General features: G+C 33.4%; 1 protein-coding gene across 11 annotated transcripts in view; it reads right to left on the reverse strand.

Annotated features, from left to right (window-relative positions):
* Positions 1-18,138, reverse strand: part of Liprin-alpha (PTPRF interacting protein alpha) — a 662,751-nt gene that overhangs the window by 59,809 nt on the left and 584,804 nt on the right. For all 11 annotated transcript variants that reach the window (XM_085941972.1, XM_085941974.1, XM_085941973.1 and 8 more), the window contains exon 2: positions 14,569-14,670. In XM_085941972.1, the coding sequence (XP_085798098.1) occupies positions 14,569-14,670 (102 nt within the window). The remainder of the gene's footprint in view (positions 1-14,568; positions 14,671-18,138) is intronic.

The raw sequence follows: 18,138 nt of genomic DNA on the forward strand, positions 1-18,138 counted from the left end.
TTTTATGAGGATTGGTTATTAGCCATTTACCCAATCAATTGGGTTCAAGTACTAGCTCAAACTTTCAAATCAGCTGCAGGATCGAGCCCGCGATCAACAGTTTCAGAGATGGCCGCTTTACCAACCAGACCACCGTACGAGTAAGTATGAGTACTTACAGTTGAATAGGTACTACAGAAAAACACAACGGTATCGCATTTAATGGTAACGTGAACACAAGGTAACAAGTTTTTATTAACATGTTAAGTGAATTTTCGCGGTTGGCCTCAAAACGCGTAATGAATTCAGACAGGCAGCGATGCGGTTTTCAATTTTCGACTGCGGGGCCATACAGAAAGCTCCCTCCAACTGCCGGTAAAGGATAAAAAGCTCTTTCAGTCTGTAAATATTTTATTTACACCCCATACGAAGAAATCCAAGTGAGTGGATTTAGTTCTATTTGTTCCGGGCCGTTGGGTTGAGAGCTTGACTAACGAGTATAGGGTAAGGACTTTGATATTTCGACGATAACAGACTTTACTTTTTTGGTGGGTACTATGGAGTCTTGTATTAAAATTTGACCTTTTCATTATTTTGGAAGCAATGCGACCACGTGAAAGATGGTCAGATAAGGTTACTTAAACCAATCTAGCAAACAGCACGAGTCAAAAACAGGGCGGTGCGGTTTTCTTTATGGTCTGTGCGAGGTGGGCGTTGGAGAAAGCTAAAACGTTCATGATACGAAAATAAGATAGGTACTTATTATATAAATGTATTTCTCAAATTGTGGTAAAACTTTTTAACTTGCCAACAATATATAAGAAATGTTTTATGTTGAATGTAACGATCTTTATTTAATTGTCGAATCAAATATCTGTGTGGATAACGGTTGATGGAATATTGACAAAAACCCGTGTTTGGCCACAATTATACCAAGATGGCGTCGTTTTCCCACGGTTGGCAATCGGCAGATTCCGAGGAAAAAATCTGATTTTCCTTGATATTATCAGGTGATGGATCGGCGACCGGACTAATTTCTGTGCAGCGGTAGAGGGAATAAATTGATACCAACACCGTCGTCCGGCGATGTATATGTTACTCCGAATGTGCGAAATTGACAATTACATGAAATTGGCAAAATTTTGCTTAAATCATGAAAAATGCAAACCCGTTGCCTTATTCATGAATTAGACAAAATATCTGCCAAATGCGTGAATTCGACAGTAATTTTTCTGCCTAGTTCATGCATTGTACATATTAGATAGTAGCGCTACGGTGGTATTTTTTGCAACTAAACTAAGTGTGTCAAAATGCTCATGCACTGGTTAAAATTTACGTATTTATTATCTATCGTCAAAATAGATGGTCGCGCTCCGGTGGTGTTTTTTGCAACTAATCAAACTAACCAAATGTGTCAAATGTCATTGATTATAAAAAAAATATACCAATCAATAACTACAATGACGTTCATATCCATTTACTATGCGCAAAAAAATCTAGAACTATGATATGATAACGGAAGAATTTTATTAAAAGGTATTTTCGCGATTTGATTCGTGCTTGGGTATCAATCGTGCAATGGTCGATTGTATGTTTGGATAGTTTGTTGACACTTGTTGCTAACCTCTAAATGGACATTCAGTTGAATTCAGAATTACAAAACCTAACCTAACCTAATAATAATAATATTATATTATGTCCAATTATAATTAATAAAACCATCCGTATTAAATTTACTTTTTCTACTGTCATGTTGGCAGTTTAAGAATTCCATACCCTGGCGAATTCACGTACTCGGCAGATAATTTACCTAATTCATGAATAAGCCAACGGGCTTGACTATTACATGAATTAGCCAAAATTTTGCCCATTTCAAGTAATTGTCAATTTCGCACATTCGGCGTAACATATACACCATAAAAAGAGGAAGAAAATAGTGTGAGTTTCTATGTAGGCCGCAGGGTATATACTTATACTGGCTTAGCTTTGTGATATGTCTATGTATAGTATTAGTTACGCGAAAAAGCGAAGGCATGGCTATTGGCGCCGTTTTCAATTCTTTTATTACATATTTTACAAATATGTTCGAGACGCGGTGAACATTTAATATAATATCGAAATATGAAATAAAAAATAATATAAAAACACGTACCAAACACGGGCATGTAAATCAATAGATATTGCGTACAGGGAATCTGAAAATGGGATGAGATAATAGGCGAAGGAAAAAAGATCGAAGCAATAACAAAAAAAAACCTAAACAACGCATAGAAATGTATATGGTGTAAGAAACGGCAGACACTCAAAACAAAACAGAACAAAAACATACGGTCAAATTTATTGCGAAAATTTCCAGAATCGGAAACACTTCATATCAAATGGAGACGATTTTGTATTGAGGGGCCGAGAAGGAGCCGAAGGAAAACACCCAAAAAGTGGACAAATCAAATATTCTACGACGCAAAAAAACTTCGCAGTGAATTTATTAAAGGTCTAATACAAGGTAGAGGTACTTCATAAACATACTCTAGATTTAAGAGGTAGGTATACAGTGTAGGCCTTTTTATTATCAATTTAAGTGTGACAGGGAAAACACGTGGCTGAATTTTAAAGCAGTTTTCGGTTTACTATTTCGCGAAAACCGAAAAAAATACAAAATTAAAACAACCTCAGAGAATTTTGCCAATTTTCTGTAGCAAACACGATTTAAAAAAAAACAATACGCGTTTGTGTTGAAAGTATGGTTTTTATGATTTTTTTCTACGATTTGAAACGGAAACCACAAGTATATAAAAAAAACATAAATTATAATAAGTACTATTGGTTTCGAATACTGAAACAGATACTTTTATCAACTGTTACCCCGCGCGTAGATACAGTCGCTAACCACAGCCACCTATGGTAACCACGCTGCGTACTGCATTTTCTACACTGTTATAATGGAGCATCCGGACGAAAGCGACGTGCGGCTCGCTATGAAGTTTAGAAAGTCCACAAGTAGCTAGTGCGTACCCTGCCAAATCCCTTACAACCGTTGAGTAGCTTCGGACGCGATACCCATGCCCGGATACTTTACGCTTCCGTCCCAGGGACGAACACTTGGTTTTCAGTTATAACCCTACTGGTGGGATGCTCATTCATCAATTGCTGAGATCTGTCCCACACACAAGAAGCTACAGTGTGCGCGTGGTCTTAGATTGTTCGTATTCCAACTAATAATCGTATTCTTTATCTTCCTTGCATTCTAACCCGATCTAGTTCTTGGTCTTATCCGGCAACCGACTCCATCGAGACAAATGTACAACTCCTACCCTCCAGTTTTGTATTCTCAGTGACTCGGTATTATTACTCGAACTTGTACAAGTCCATCAGCTATTCGTTTACTTTTTGACTTCCCAAATTACGTCCACTCATTTTTTCTTTTATTTTGTTAACTGTCAATTCATGGTGGAACTGCATTGTATTGTTGTTTTTATTTAATAAAACGCAATTTTTTTGTAGTACTTATTCCACTTTTATATAATAGATTGGACCGGTTTCGTCCGCCTCAGAGGGACATTTTCAATTGAATACATTTTTTTTTTGTTAAAACAATATTTATCAAACAAAATCCAAAGCCATAGAAATAATATAACAATAGGTACATACATAATTATCCGTCCAATAATACCTTCCCAATAACAGATTGATTTAAAATTAATGAGGTTGGACATTAATATTTCATATTGCATCAGGGGCATTAAACAAATTATTTTAAATATTAACAAACCACAAAATAAGAAACAATCAACACTTACAAATGTTAATACTTTAATGTTATTGTAAGTGTTGATTGTTTCATATTTTGTGGTTTGTTAATATTTAAAATAATTTGTTTAATGCCCCTGATGTAGTATGAAATATTAATGTCCAACCTCATTAATTTTAAATCAAGCTGTTATTAGGAAGGTATTATTAGACGGATAATTATTTATGTACCTATTGTTATATTATTTCTATCGCTTTGGATTTTGTTTGATAACTATTGTTTTAACAAAAAAATGTATTCGGTTGAAAATGTCCCTCTGAGGCGGACGAAACCGGTCCAATCTATTATATAAAAGTGGAATAAGTACTACAAAAAAATGCATTTTATTAAATAAAAACAACAATACGTCCAGTCATCTAAGATGGCCCAATTGAATTCCAGCTATTTATTCGTATTGTTGTTCATACTATACATAATAATAATAATAATACTATCGACCCACGGTACGTGATGGAATTTGAATTTAAATTCTAATATATTTAAGTTTCGTACTATTCCATTTTCGTCGTTTTTTGCGACCCTGGTTTCGCCTTTCGGCATCTTCAGGTCAGGCACTATGTGCACTCACCAATAATTGTCAATACACACTGACACTGATACTCAGAATCTCAGAAGATACATATATTTAAGCAGGAGACACCAGTTTTAATTATTGATTAGGCATATAGCCAAAATCAAACAAAAAACAATTATAAACGTAATATTACTCAAGAACTGTGGCATACAAGTTCTTATAGTCGTCGAGGAAACCCGATAATAGCAAACGATGATATCAACGTAGGTATATAACAGAATAGGTAAATATTTATTTCGACAGGGAGACAGTTTTTCATTTATTACCATCCTGGGGATAGATAATAGTCATTAGTCGTAAGACGATTAGAAGTTAACTTTTAATTTACGCAGCAAATTACAAAAGTTAACAATTAGATTAAAAGATATTTTTTCTAACATAAATTAGGGTATATATTTCACTTCTTTTGACATGTACATATCTTTTTGATTTACAGCTATGAAGAATTTTTGCGAATAGCTATATAGCTAATATAGAAAATATATTTCGCAACCGCCGTGAAAGAATATTATGTCGTAGGAAGGGAACTTAATTTAATTTGAATTTAATTTGATTATTCATTATACCTATACTATTAAAGCAATGAACTGGATATATTATATTGCCAGATACATATTGCTTTTAATTTTAAGTTTCCATCTAATAATTCAGAGTTATTCGGGCAAAACTACTCGAAATATCAACTTCAAAAGAGAGCACAGTTCCAAACCATTAAATATTTTTCACGTTAGATACACTTGAATACTTACAAAATTTGTAAGTATTCAAGTGTATCTAACGTAAAGTAAAACAATCCTAAGTTAGATCAATTTTATAAATTAAGGATTTCAAATATTTATATATTAAACTTTACCGATAACTTACGTACATACCCAAAGTTATTTCGAAAATTGCATTCAATTGGGTAATAAAGCCTATTGTCCACTATCCCGAATAACGCAGAATTATTATCATTCTGCTGAAAAATATAGATGTCGGTGGAGTCGTATGACTTTAACTGATATACTTATACACAAGGTTACCACCACTGCCACCGTTAGAATCATCGATAGACTTGGCACAACGAAAAGAAGAAGAATAGTTTATAAAATATCATCACATGCGTGTTGGGCGATTAAAGAAGACGAACTACAACATAATATACTTATAGTTTTCAAAAAACATCATGCGTCACCATCGTCATCAAACATAATAAATAGTCCATAATAAAATAATTAATAATTCGCGTTACTTAACTATGCCAGTGGTATAGAGGGAGAGGGCGTGATTTAAGCGCCGTAATCCTTCTGTGAACCACGGTTTCAAAACCCCAGTAGTGCCTTAAAAATGAACCATTCGTAAAGTATAAGTTGAGAAAAAATTATGACACATCCGTGTTACGATTTTTCCAAAGCCGACTATTATACAGGCCGGAGCACAAAACTGTGAATTTAGATTGAGTGATAGGTTTTGATTATTCTTTGAATGCAATAATCTGATAAACTGTTTCTAGAAAATGATGATTGTTGTAAAAGTGTAATATTAGCTTAAACGAAATATTAAATTGAAAATCTTCATTTAATGCGAACAGATACATGTGTGCTTACCATTACATGGTTACCGCATTGCATTCGAAGATAATCTATAACTAGTACTACCACCATAACTCACAATTCAGTGCCCCGGCCAGACTATAGTCAGTTTTGCGAATTTCGGGGTAGCTCCTGCTAATAAACGTATTATCTGTTAAAATAGGTAATAAAAAAGTAAATAGCATACATATAATATAAATAATAGAAAAAGAGACAAAGGACGAGCAGGATGAAGGAAAACAAAAAAAAAATCGTTGCATAAATTTACTTCAGAAGGATTATTCAACACGGGTGCAGGGGTGTTGAAAAAAATCTGAGTGAAGTCAAAATAAAAAAGAAAAGAAAGAAAACAAGCACCGCCTACAAATAATAAAATAAAAGTAAGACGCGGGGGGTGAAAAGTTTATATTGAAAACGAAAGCGGAAGTCTCTTCACGATGGGGTGGTAAAAATCCTGCGCTCTGTTTTCTGCAAACGACGGCAATAATAGTAAAGGTAGACAAAAAAAAAAATAAAAGAAAAAAGAAGCAGCCAGTTGAGTATTTTCATGTTTGCGCGAGACAGCCGAAATGCCAACACATTAATAATGCAAAAGAGATAAGGGAGGGAAGGGAGAAGATTCCCCGGCTAGGAATAACATAATCGTCTAGCGTCGTGAACGGTTTACCATGAGGACTGTATGCAAAGTGAACTGTCAGAAAGTTGACTGGCAAACGGCACCAGACAGCCAGAAAATATCTTCTCTATATGCGCACAACCATGTCTTCATACATACTATTATTACTATAACAATAAACTGTAACTTCGTGTTTCTTGCTTGTTTGACATAATATTCTTATTATTATAAGACTGCAAAACTATTATCGTATAACTCTATTATACAGTTTTCATACAAATAATTCGGTAATAACCAGTTCAGATGAAGACCAATTCCAATTACGTCCGTTTAAATTAAAAATAATTACAAGATAAAAAGAACTTTTTTTTATACTTACAACGTTTTTAAATTTTCTGTTGAATCATATAAACTTGACAATTCTATGTATTAATAAATACTTTTTTTGTACTTGATAGAAATACTGAATAAATATAGAATACTGAAATGTCATTTAGACATTTCATATTGATTTCCATAGTAACACACGTATATATTAATAATTTAGTTGCTAGGACCCCCTTAGCAACCAATAATAGTGTGAAAACTGAAAATGACTTCAATTCTGCACAAAGATGGCTAAAAGTATTATAAGAATACATTGTCGTTGTGTTCTGATATATTCTAAAAGTTTCAAATGTCTAGCTAGTCGGGAAGATAGTTAAAATCTTCAATAGTCCAATACAAATCTTGGACAAACAAGAAAAAAATTGTACTGGACAAACAAGAATACGAACTAATAAAAACGTGGTAATAATACTCTTCTGGCTTTGTGTTTGAGAAATAACTTATTAAATTAAGCGATATAAAAAGAACTGAACATGACCGATGTCGATCAATTGTATTGGTGTTCTAAAACCGTAAAAAAAGACTTTATCCATGGCGATTAATTTATTTTCCCGACGTACTATGGGGGCCCTGCGCTAAAGCCTATTTATCCGTTTAGTGAATATAAGTCTAGCATTGCATATAGCAAGACGTAAATTTTATTGACTTGGTAGATACTTATAAACTCAGAATTATGAACCTACCAATCAACCGGAAGGTGCAGGATTCAAATCTAGATGTACCTACTGGAAATATTGATATAACATTTTATTTGATTTACAAAGCCTTCGCTCCCAGATCTTCTTTATGGTGCATGATAGAATTTGAAGAACATTTGACAATAATATGATGGAGAATATTTATATAAACAGCTTTACAATGCGTAATTTTATAAGCGCAGAGCTTTTAGTGAAAGATATTTCATAACTAAAAAGGCACTTTCATTATAGCTAATGATAAAAAACGCCGAGAAAAACAATTTATACGATTACAACAGAAAAAAACGTAGGTACCGAGCGAAGAGATTCCACATATTTTTTTCGCCAAAAAATCGAAATTAGGTATGTACTTAATTTGAAAAATCCGAGGTGGAATTTGAATTTTTTCGTTAGGTAACTCATGAATATTTTTATTTTCGCGAAATATGAAAACAGTGTTAGAGATATTATAATGAAAATTTCCAAAATTACAATGTCCTCTTTTGGTAGGATTTCGCTAAAATAGCATTGAACTTTCAAAAAGTTATTCAAAGTTGTATTCATAAATCAAAATCAGGCTTAACTATATACAGCGCAAATAAGTTTGAATACGGCCAAAGCTCGAAATAATGAACGTGTTTAACAAAAACTTATTATATTTGGAAATTATCAGGAATATTTTTTTGTACTCGAGAATAATATCGGGCTCATGACGAAGCACCCTCCATAAATAATTGAACACAGTTATCACACAAAAAATAATATAAATAATAAACAGGTGCGCTTCATACTAAAACTTTTAAAGAAAGTTTTTTAAATCTCGCGATAGAATACATGATGTAATGATTGTATTTTTAATAACATGACAGAGAAAACGCTATTTCCAACACATGTGGGTACACCGCACCAGGCAAGACCATTCCAATTGCATACAATTTTTCCAATTGAATACATTTGGAATCAAGTAAGACCTGCTTTTCCATTTCCTCAATTCCGCACAGTACAACTGGATCATATAGGAAAGATATTTTAATTTTAAGTTTTTTTTAAGTATGTAACTCAATTATAGATAATAATATATCCGTTTTAGAAATCAATTTAACAGAAAACAAGTTATTTTGAGGTTTTCAGTTGATGGTAAAATGGGGTATATTTAATAATTAATTAAAAGCAAAACTACCACCAAATACAATCGCATCTCGGGTACGGCAAAAGCAACTTTAGTGGTATTGTTTGTTAGCATTGACGCTGTCCGCTAGTTAAGTCTTCAGGTTGTTGCGTTAACCCTTATCCCCCGCAAAGACATACCGAGTCGACTGTGTTATATGTTTCCTACGATGAAGGGTCAACAGGCATTCGGTGGTTATGTCGGCGCAGACGAAACAAGCATTCGAGTGAACAGTTCCAATACACCCGTGAATCGCCTATGGTGTCACTGTATAATGATTACCCATACCTGCAGGGGCGGCTCTGCCTTAAGGCCCGTTTCAGATAGGAAACCGGTGTCGCGCTCGTATATAATAAGGAGACATTTGTATTTGAATAAACGGGCCTTTGTATTATGTTTATGAACGCCCCAGAGCTAATGAGTCAACGCATAAATTAGAACATAAAACTGGCTGCGGTAATAAAAACAAGTGTATCGGCGGCTTGAGAATGTAGCGGCCGACGGAAACGTGTACCGGACACGCGTTGACTCATTATCTCTGAGGCGTTAATAAACATAATACAAAGGCTCCTTTATTCGAATACAAAGGCGTCCTTATTATATACGAGCGCGACACCGGTGTCCCGTCTGAAACGGGCCTAAGAGTGTAGGAACCATTCCCACATATTATCTATAATGTAAAAAATACATGTATGATATTTTTGTTATTGCAAATAATATTCATTACGTGATTAAATTAAATACTTAATTTATTTCATACTCAACCCGTCGCTATTTTATAAATATATTTATTATTTTTATAAAAATAAAGCAATCAAATAAAATAATTTAAATACGCACCATTGCGCGATGACACATTACGAAAGCTAGTAAGGGTCAATTTCTCGATTACCATAATCAATCTGTCCAACCCCGTTGCCGCGATACAAATCCCGATCAACACAGGACTCGAATGCATTATCGTTAGTATAAACATACTGGGGATGGATTAAAATAGCCCCGACGTAAGTTATTTACATTGTCGAATTAATTTTATATTTCAAAATATGTAGTGATATTTTTCTGAAAAGTCATAATCATTTATTAGTATAAGTAAATTGGGATATAATGTATAATATGATACAAGTATATAGGTATATTTAATAATTAATGGGTAAAGTAAACTCCATCTCCTAAAAATTCGTTGAGCCGCCACTGCATACACACTATTGGTAATCGACGGTCAATAATGGAATGTGTCTTGTAGCGTCCTCTGCCTAAGGTCAACAAAACCTCCAGTAATTGAATGACCTAATAATTATGCCAAGGTTAGGGCAAATATAGGCAGGTGGCGTTTGTGAAGATATCTCAATAAAGAAAATATTCAAAAGAAAAGCGCGTTTTCATTGAAATTGCGATGTGTTATCTTTCTTGTAAACATTACAAAATATTATTTAACATAGTTTTAAATTAAATGATATTATAATTAGTAAAATTAACTACTATTTTCTTTATTCAACGAATAATTCACAAGATTTGAGAATGTAACATTTTTTTTTACTGACCATACATAATTTTGAAAACACTTATATAAACCAATATATATAATATTTAAAAAAAAAAATACGACACCCAGTTGGATCGAACCTGCGTCTCTCAGGTTTCACGAATACGCACATTGGCCACAATGTTATAAGTCTCCTATCTAATTGCGACAAATTTTAACTAATGGCTCTCACAATACTCTCTGAAGCACTTTCCAAATTGAGTTACTATTGGCGATCGGCTTTTGTATTTTAAATCAAAGGAAGTAGGTATAAATTACTTCAATTACTAACCGTTGTCACAGATTATTCCAGGATTTTTTTATGTAACTTAACTTACTTGAACTTGCTAATAATTTAATTAACTATTTTTTTATTCAACGAAAAATTCACAAGATTTAAGAATGTAACATTCTTTTTATTGAACATACATAATTTTGAAAACACTTCTGAGTAAACTGAGAACACTACAAGTAAAAATTACATTTCAGTTAAATATAATAATTTCTAAACCAGTTGTGTGATTCCCGTGGTCACATATGCGTGTGAAACGTGGACCCTAAATAAAAGAGAGATCCAGAAACTTAGAGTAGCACAACGTGGTATGGAGGGGTGCATGCTGGGCATAACGCAAAAGGACAAGAAGAGGAATGAGTGGATAAGGAAGCAGACAAGGGTTTGCGATGTAATAGAGTTTATTAAAAGCCTTAAATGGAGATGTGCTGGACACAGCTCGAAGAAGAGACAATCGTTGGACAAATCTAGTCATCCAGTGGTATCCAAGATGTACAAAACGTCCGCAAGGTAGACCTAGAGGCCGCTGGATCGATGAAATGATAAAGTTCTGCGGAAGTACGTGGCAGCGCAATGCACAGGGCCGAGAGAAGTGGAAGCAGCTTGAAGAGGCCTTCATCCAGCAGTGGATAGATTCAGGCTGATGATGATGATGATAATAATTTCTGGAATATTGGGGACATAATGTGTTATTAAGAATACAGGTCTCGGTATTATATGATGTAAAGAAACTATTATACATTCTAATAGTAGTTCTCTACTTGCTTGGCTATACTTAGGTTATTGATTTCGTTTAGTTATAGAGCGCGACTTAGATAGACATCCTAGAAGCAGGCACTTGATAATTAAGTATCGACCTATTACGCCAAAAGGGCGTAAGTGACAAATTGCATCTTTGCAAAGGAGCAATTTGAAATGGGGATATAATTGATTTCGGTACCCATATATTTTATCACTAAACACCCTGATAAAAAGATTGTATCTTCGTCACAGAATAAATCTTCTTGACCTATTTTAGGGAAGCTGAAGAATACGTTTGAAAGAAATCTAATTCCGTAAATAGGCAACAAATTTTCATCACACTAAAACTTATGCCCTCCCTTCAGTATACGAAATTATACGATAACAGTTACGAGAGTTTATAAATATGAAATTGTTCTACAGAAGAGTCGCAGATGTCGACTTATGCTTTTAGTAGGTAGTATTTTTTCATATAATATATATCAAAGGTATTTATTTACCCCGCAGACGATATAAAAAGAATGAACAGGACCAAACGACCGTATACAATATAACAATAACACAGTTTAGTATATGTTTTTTGTGTGAGAAAAGTATTTTAATAGTAGTATGGGATCATATCATGAACCCCATTAGTTTATTTAAGCATTTATATATTGTAAATCTCTGAAATACTCAATACCTATGATAATAATATGTACCAACTCTATACATTATAACTAAGAAAGTCACTTCGTATGAAGTACAGCTTGAAAGGTCAATACCGCAAGGTTAAGTGGGTCACAATGACCAGTCATTTTAACCTGCGAAATTAATATTATTTCAAAAAAATCAAAAGCATTGCAAATTCGAACAATGAAGTAAGTCCGCCTTGCGACACTGCCCCATTAAACAATCAAAATGCGAAAACGCTTACAGGTTACCTTTTCAGGGCATCAAACCCTGCGTAGTGTACCACCTTTGACCTTAGCAACAACTCTCCTTAAATTTACTATAAATGGCAAAAAAAGCCATCACACACAACACTCAATTCAAGTAATTTTTCGTAGAAGCATAGCGTCCACGTCCGTAATTTCTTACTTACCTAATCATCTATCATAAATAATAAATTCCCTCGTTAGCATAACTTAAATTCAGTAACCTGATAGCCACCTGTCATTATATTATGGTTGTTTGTAAACTTTAGTAATAACATTGTTTGTTTATTTTATGTGGGAAGATAATAAACTGGGTATTATATTAATTCACGCACCATCTGTCTAGTATCATTGAGTTATCCTACCTACCCTCACACAATTCATTATCCCCATAGTAGTGATATTAAAACTGAAACAGTTATTGTATAGCACAATATAGCGGTAAAAATAATAAACCCGAGAGCCTGTAATGAAAATTGCAGTGTTAAAATAACAACATAAAAAGCGACAACACACAGTACAGCAATAGAGGGAAAATGATTAGAGTCCCGCGACCGCGCTTCAATTATTTGTTTTCCAAGAGGAAATGGATTTAAACTTTTCCGCAGACAATAGATTGTTTAAAACGAGCAAAGCGAATTGTGTTCCGCGCCATTCAGAAAATTCCCTGCAAGAAGTGATTGTATTAAAAGAGGTTGTACAAATTCGGTCACTGAGGTGAATCGAAACCCCCTTTCTCCCACTCCTCGCAATTAGGAGAACTTTTACTTGCGTTTGTTCAGCATGAATTATTGTAATCACGGTTCGAGTTTCGTTTTAATTTATGCAAATAATGAAGACAGTAGCTATATAATTGGATACAAGTAGCAGGTAGAATAATCGCTAGTTATACAGTTTACAAAGTTTGAGAATTTATAATACCGAATTCTAGTGGATATTTTTAGCTCTGCGCATAAAATGATCATTGTCAGTGATTGCTGCTTGTCGACGTATTTTTTCCGACTTTTGGCGCAACGTTTCAAACAGCGTTTTTTGCCATTTCTACAATTTTTTAAAATAATTCTATAGATGGCAAAATTCGCATTTGGAATATGGCGTTAAATCTAGCGTTTTTCGACATAAAACTTCTTATAAAAAGGCTAGCTATGATATTAAATCATATTTACTTAAAAATCAACATGCTTCGTACAAAAAAAAAATGATGTTACATAATATATTCAACATATTTATGTAATATAATGCATTATTCTTGTGAAAGTAACATTCATAATTATTATGAGTTTAATTTCGAGAAAATCAAGTATTTTTTCTGTGAGTGATACTGCTTGCGACTTGTGATGGATGTAAATCAAAACGCCGTCAGTAATTCTAATCCTCATCTGTCCCACCTAATATAGACATACATATGCTCGCAAACAAATATACAAACACATAAAAAACGGTTCAAAAATTGTATGCAAACTGCTTACAAACATGTGCTCATAAACTGACAGGCAAGTAAGTATGAACACGTGGTCTTGTGCAGACTTATTTAGATTAAATCATTTTATAATGTGACCGTGAAAACTATATTTGATTCGATAACTATAGTATTTTATACGTTGGGACACCGCGATGAGATATTGGAATTTTAGTGGACATAAGCTTACAAATAGTTATATATTTGTTTATGGGCGGTGCATGTACGTCTATATTAGGCTTAAGAAATCGGTAGCATTAGTTGTTTAGTCTCTGAAACTGTAGAACTAACCTGATATTGGTTATGATAATTGGTAGACCATGCTTCTAATTCCAGTATGTTTCATTTACATGTGGTGAAGTTTAAATGAACACTGTTTTATAGTTTCTAAACATACGTCCAACTCTTTGATAGTCTTGCTGCTGTATTTATTTTATTTTTAGTTTATAACTTGTCCTACATTTAACTGTCATGTTATCTGAATTAATACTTTGAAATGTCCATGTGATAATAAAAAAAATCGTTCGTATTGGATGTGAATAATAACAATGTCACGTTATTGAATATGAGTTACATTTCGTTATGTTTCGACTGTATCAGTATAATATAATATTTGGATAGAATAAAAAAATCAACGCAATTGAAAATATTTTGCATAATTTCATTAAATATTGAGATTTATTGAAGCATTCAATTCGAAATGCGTATTTCCCAAGGTTACAAACACTACTATAAAAAATGTTTCGTAAGTACCGTCGCTTTTCTTTTTCCTCGCAGAAATTGAAATGTTTCAAATGGGGTGAAATAAAATTTGAAATGCCGTAAGGGTAAAAGCGAAAATTGTGCGCACTCACCCTTGTGTTGTTCCTCTCAGCCTTGAGTTCCGAAATCTCCTCTTCTCTCTCGAGAAGCTTTTCGCGAACGATGTTCAGCTCCTTTGTAAGGGTGGCGAACTCCTGGAAACATAACCAAATAATGACACATTAGTCAGCAGTATTTACAAAAGTATTTCTAATGTTAATGCTGTGTAAGTGTTATAGCATCACATATACATTGAAATCAAATGTTTACTGTATCACGATTGCCAGTTAAATAAGAAATTGGTTATCAGAGAGAAAATAAAACACACTGACATGTCCAAGTTGTAAGTGTTAAATTAAATGCAAAGCTTATAATAACACATACCTACTTAATATGAGATTATTATAATAATTTCGATTAAGTGGGCAATTACTTCAAAACTAATTTTATCTTTTATGCAGGTTTAGAAACTTATTCTACTAGTAGACATAAAAGTTAGCAAACAATACGATTTTTTATGCACCAAAGTATTCTATCAATTAATAATAAGATAAAGGTTTTGTACTATTCCATAAAATCATTTTTAGCATTGATTTCGCCTTACAGCATTTGTGGGCTCTGCATATGATAAAAATATACAAACGGAGTTTAGAGTTCCTTACCGTTTATGAACTAAATTAAAATAATATTACACACAGTAAGAAATTTGCCCAGGCATGAAAGCTTAGGCATAAAGCCCACCAAGACGGACGAGCGGGCGCAGTCGGCGTAAGAAGCGTATATTCATAACCATAATCACACGCCTCTTGCCGCGCATTACCCTTCACCTATGTAATAAGGGGCCCAAGAAGCACAAAATAATTATTATTACAGCGTCTCTCATAATAAAGCAATACAAATATTATATTATTTCTCGGGGCTTGTAATTAAATATCGGACACGCAATAACTAAACAAAGCGTACACTGTTCTTGTATAATGGCTTCTCGCCCGTCTTATCGACGACGCTTCGAGGAGCGTGATTTTGCTAGCCGTGTTCAATGAATGGCTCCGTTGTATTTTCGTTAATTCATATCGCCGAGAAGCGAAAAACGGTGACTCATGCGGCACGCGGGCACAAGGCGTCGTCAAATCCAGTGTGCGCTGGCGTATTTGATTACGTTGTATTTTCGACGATTTATGCGCCACTTGCAGAAATTTTGCGCGAGCGCCCAACTCGCTGCGTCAATGGGCTTTATGCCTTAAAGTGTTGGATTTTTTTTCATAACATCAATTCACTCCCTTTTAATTATATTAAATTATCATTTTAATAAGTTTGCTAATCTAACGACACAGTGATATTTTTACTGTAGATAACGTTGTGTAATAATAATGTACATCAAAGCATTAAAAAAAACCAGCATTGGTCGAACAAAAACTTATTATTCATGTTACTTGGGGTTAATGAAAATAATTGTATTTTTGCAAATGCGATAAACATAAATATTCTAATGGATTTAAGTTTTGTACTATTCCATTTGAGTTGAGATTTCATCAAATACCCTCGGTCGATAGTATTACTATTATAAATATAAGTATATATTTTTATTTATGTTGTAATGGAATATAAGGAATTCTCAACAATCATTAAAACAAATAGATTGAAGTATAAAATTCAGAAGTTCTCGGGAGATATCACGAGTTGAACGACATCGTGTATCTATATTAAACGGGGACCGTTCACTGCGCGATTAATCTCACGGTTTAACCGCTTGTCAAAATATATAAAGTTTGCCAGTCCGCAAGACTTGTCTGCATAGTTAAAATCAACATGTCAAGAGAAATCGCGCGGATTTAAACTTTCAAGATACTATGTGTCGGTGTGAGTTATAAATTTATACATAAATAAATACACGTGGGAATGACCACAATTTAATCCTTAGCGACATTTATGTTATTTTTTCGGTGTAATAAACATACCAGGCAGTAAAGGAGCGTGTGACTTTTATTTATTGGGTTAAATTTATTATATAACATGTAAAATTCGCTATAAAATTACAATAACTGTCATGAAATACTTAAGTGAGATATACGAGGTATAATTTTCGATCAGTTTAATAATCGCAGATTTAATAGTTCATAACGAAGTTTGTTAAAAAGAAATTAAGTAGGTACATATTATGTATCGCATCGGAATTATTATATTGTTTATCTCAGACAAATATTATATAGGTAGGTAGGTACTACATATATTTAAAATATTAACTTGTACATACATTTTTTCGCACATTTAGTGACAATTATTATTATCATTCGTCATGTTTCGTTGCTACTTTAAATATACATAATATGTAATGTATTTTCTCATGCGTTATTTATACCATGTAAATTGAAACCACCAAAGAATGTAAATTTCTTTATCATTATGCACATGTATCAACGCCATTTGTTGTTGCGACATAGTGATTTTATTTGATTAATATACATAATTTATTTGAATAGCCTTCAGATAACAAACTAGGAAAAAGCTTGTAAAAAAACGACATCCGACGGGACTTGCGCCTGTAATCACTGGATTCGCGCCAATGTGCTTTACTAATTAAGCTAAGGGCGTCCTATTTAGTCACGGCGAATTAAACTAGTAGTTTTTACATTAAATTGTTATCAAATAGCGTTAATGCTAGCTATCGGTTTTTTGTGTTTTAAACCAAAGTGTCAATAAAAAGTGCCTTAATAACAGACGCCCGGATCACTCCAAATTTTAGTTATAATGTACTTGTACCTACTTGATAATAATTTATTAAACTATTTTTATTAATTTAACGAATAATTCACAAGATTTTCAATGATTGAGATGTGATTTTTTTGTTTTAATAAATTATACGACTGGTGTTTGATAGCCGAATATCAAATCCTTTCGATACATCGTCCTATTGGTGTGGATTTATATCTGTGACGCTTAGAGGTGAGCCGATTAGGTACATACACTTACTTATTATAATGTATGGACAATGTAGTATAATTTATGTAAATAATAAATTGCATATACGAGATAGTAGATTATTTTTAAAATCGAATGCAACAGATGCAGTGACATATTACATATTGTCAAGACTGTTAAGTCAAGTTTATGTTTTCTTGTGGTTCAAAAATATATTTAACATATTATACACTATTGCAGTATCGTATCGTGGCATCGGATTCACGGTTAGAAAATATGACAAATCGTATGAATTCGTATTTAATATAGTATACGAGGGTGGGTCAATAATTCCTTAGAAAAAAGCATTAAAACAGTTTTTATTTTTGTATTTTTTTTTATTTCTTAACATAATCTCCTTGGAGCTCAATACACTTGGTTAGACGTTTCTCAATTTTTTTTAAACCGTCAGAAAAATAATTTTTTGGAAGGTCCTCAAAATAAGCATTTGTCCGATCAATGACTTCTTCATTTGAAAAAAAAACGTTGTCCACTTAGCCATTTTTTTAAGTTTGGGAAAAGGAAAAAGTCACTGGGGGCTAAATCTGGCGAATACGGTGGGTGGTCGACCAATTCGAACTTCAATTCTTCAATTTTAGCCATTGATCGTAAACATGTGTGAACACGGGCATTGTCCTGATGAAAGAGGATTTTTTTCCTGTTTA

The sequence above is a fragment of the Rhyacophila brunnea genome, unplaced genomic scaffold, assembly GCF_057557595.1.
Source record: "Rhyacophila brunnea isolate RB1 unplaced genomic scaffold, BYU_Rbru_1.0 scaffold_14, whole genome shotgun sequence".
NCBI classification, from domain to species: Eukaryota; Metazoa; Arthropoda; class Insecta; order Trichoptera; family Rhyacophilidae; genus Rhyacophila; species Rhyacophila brunnea.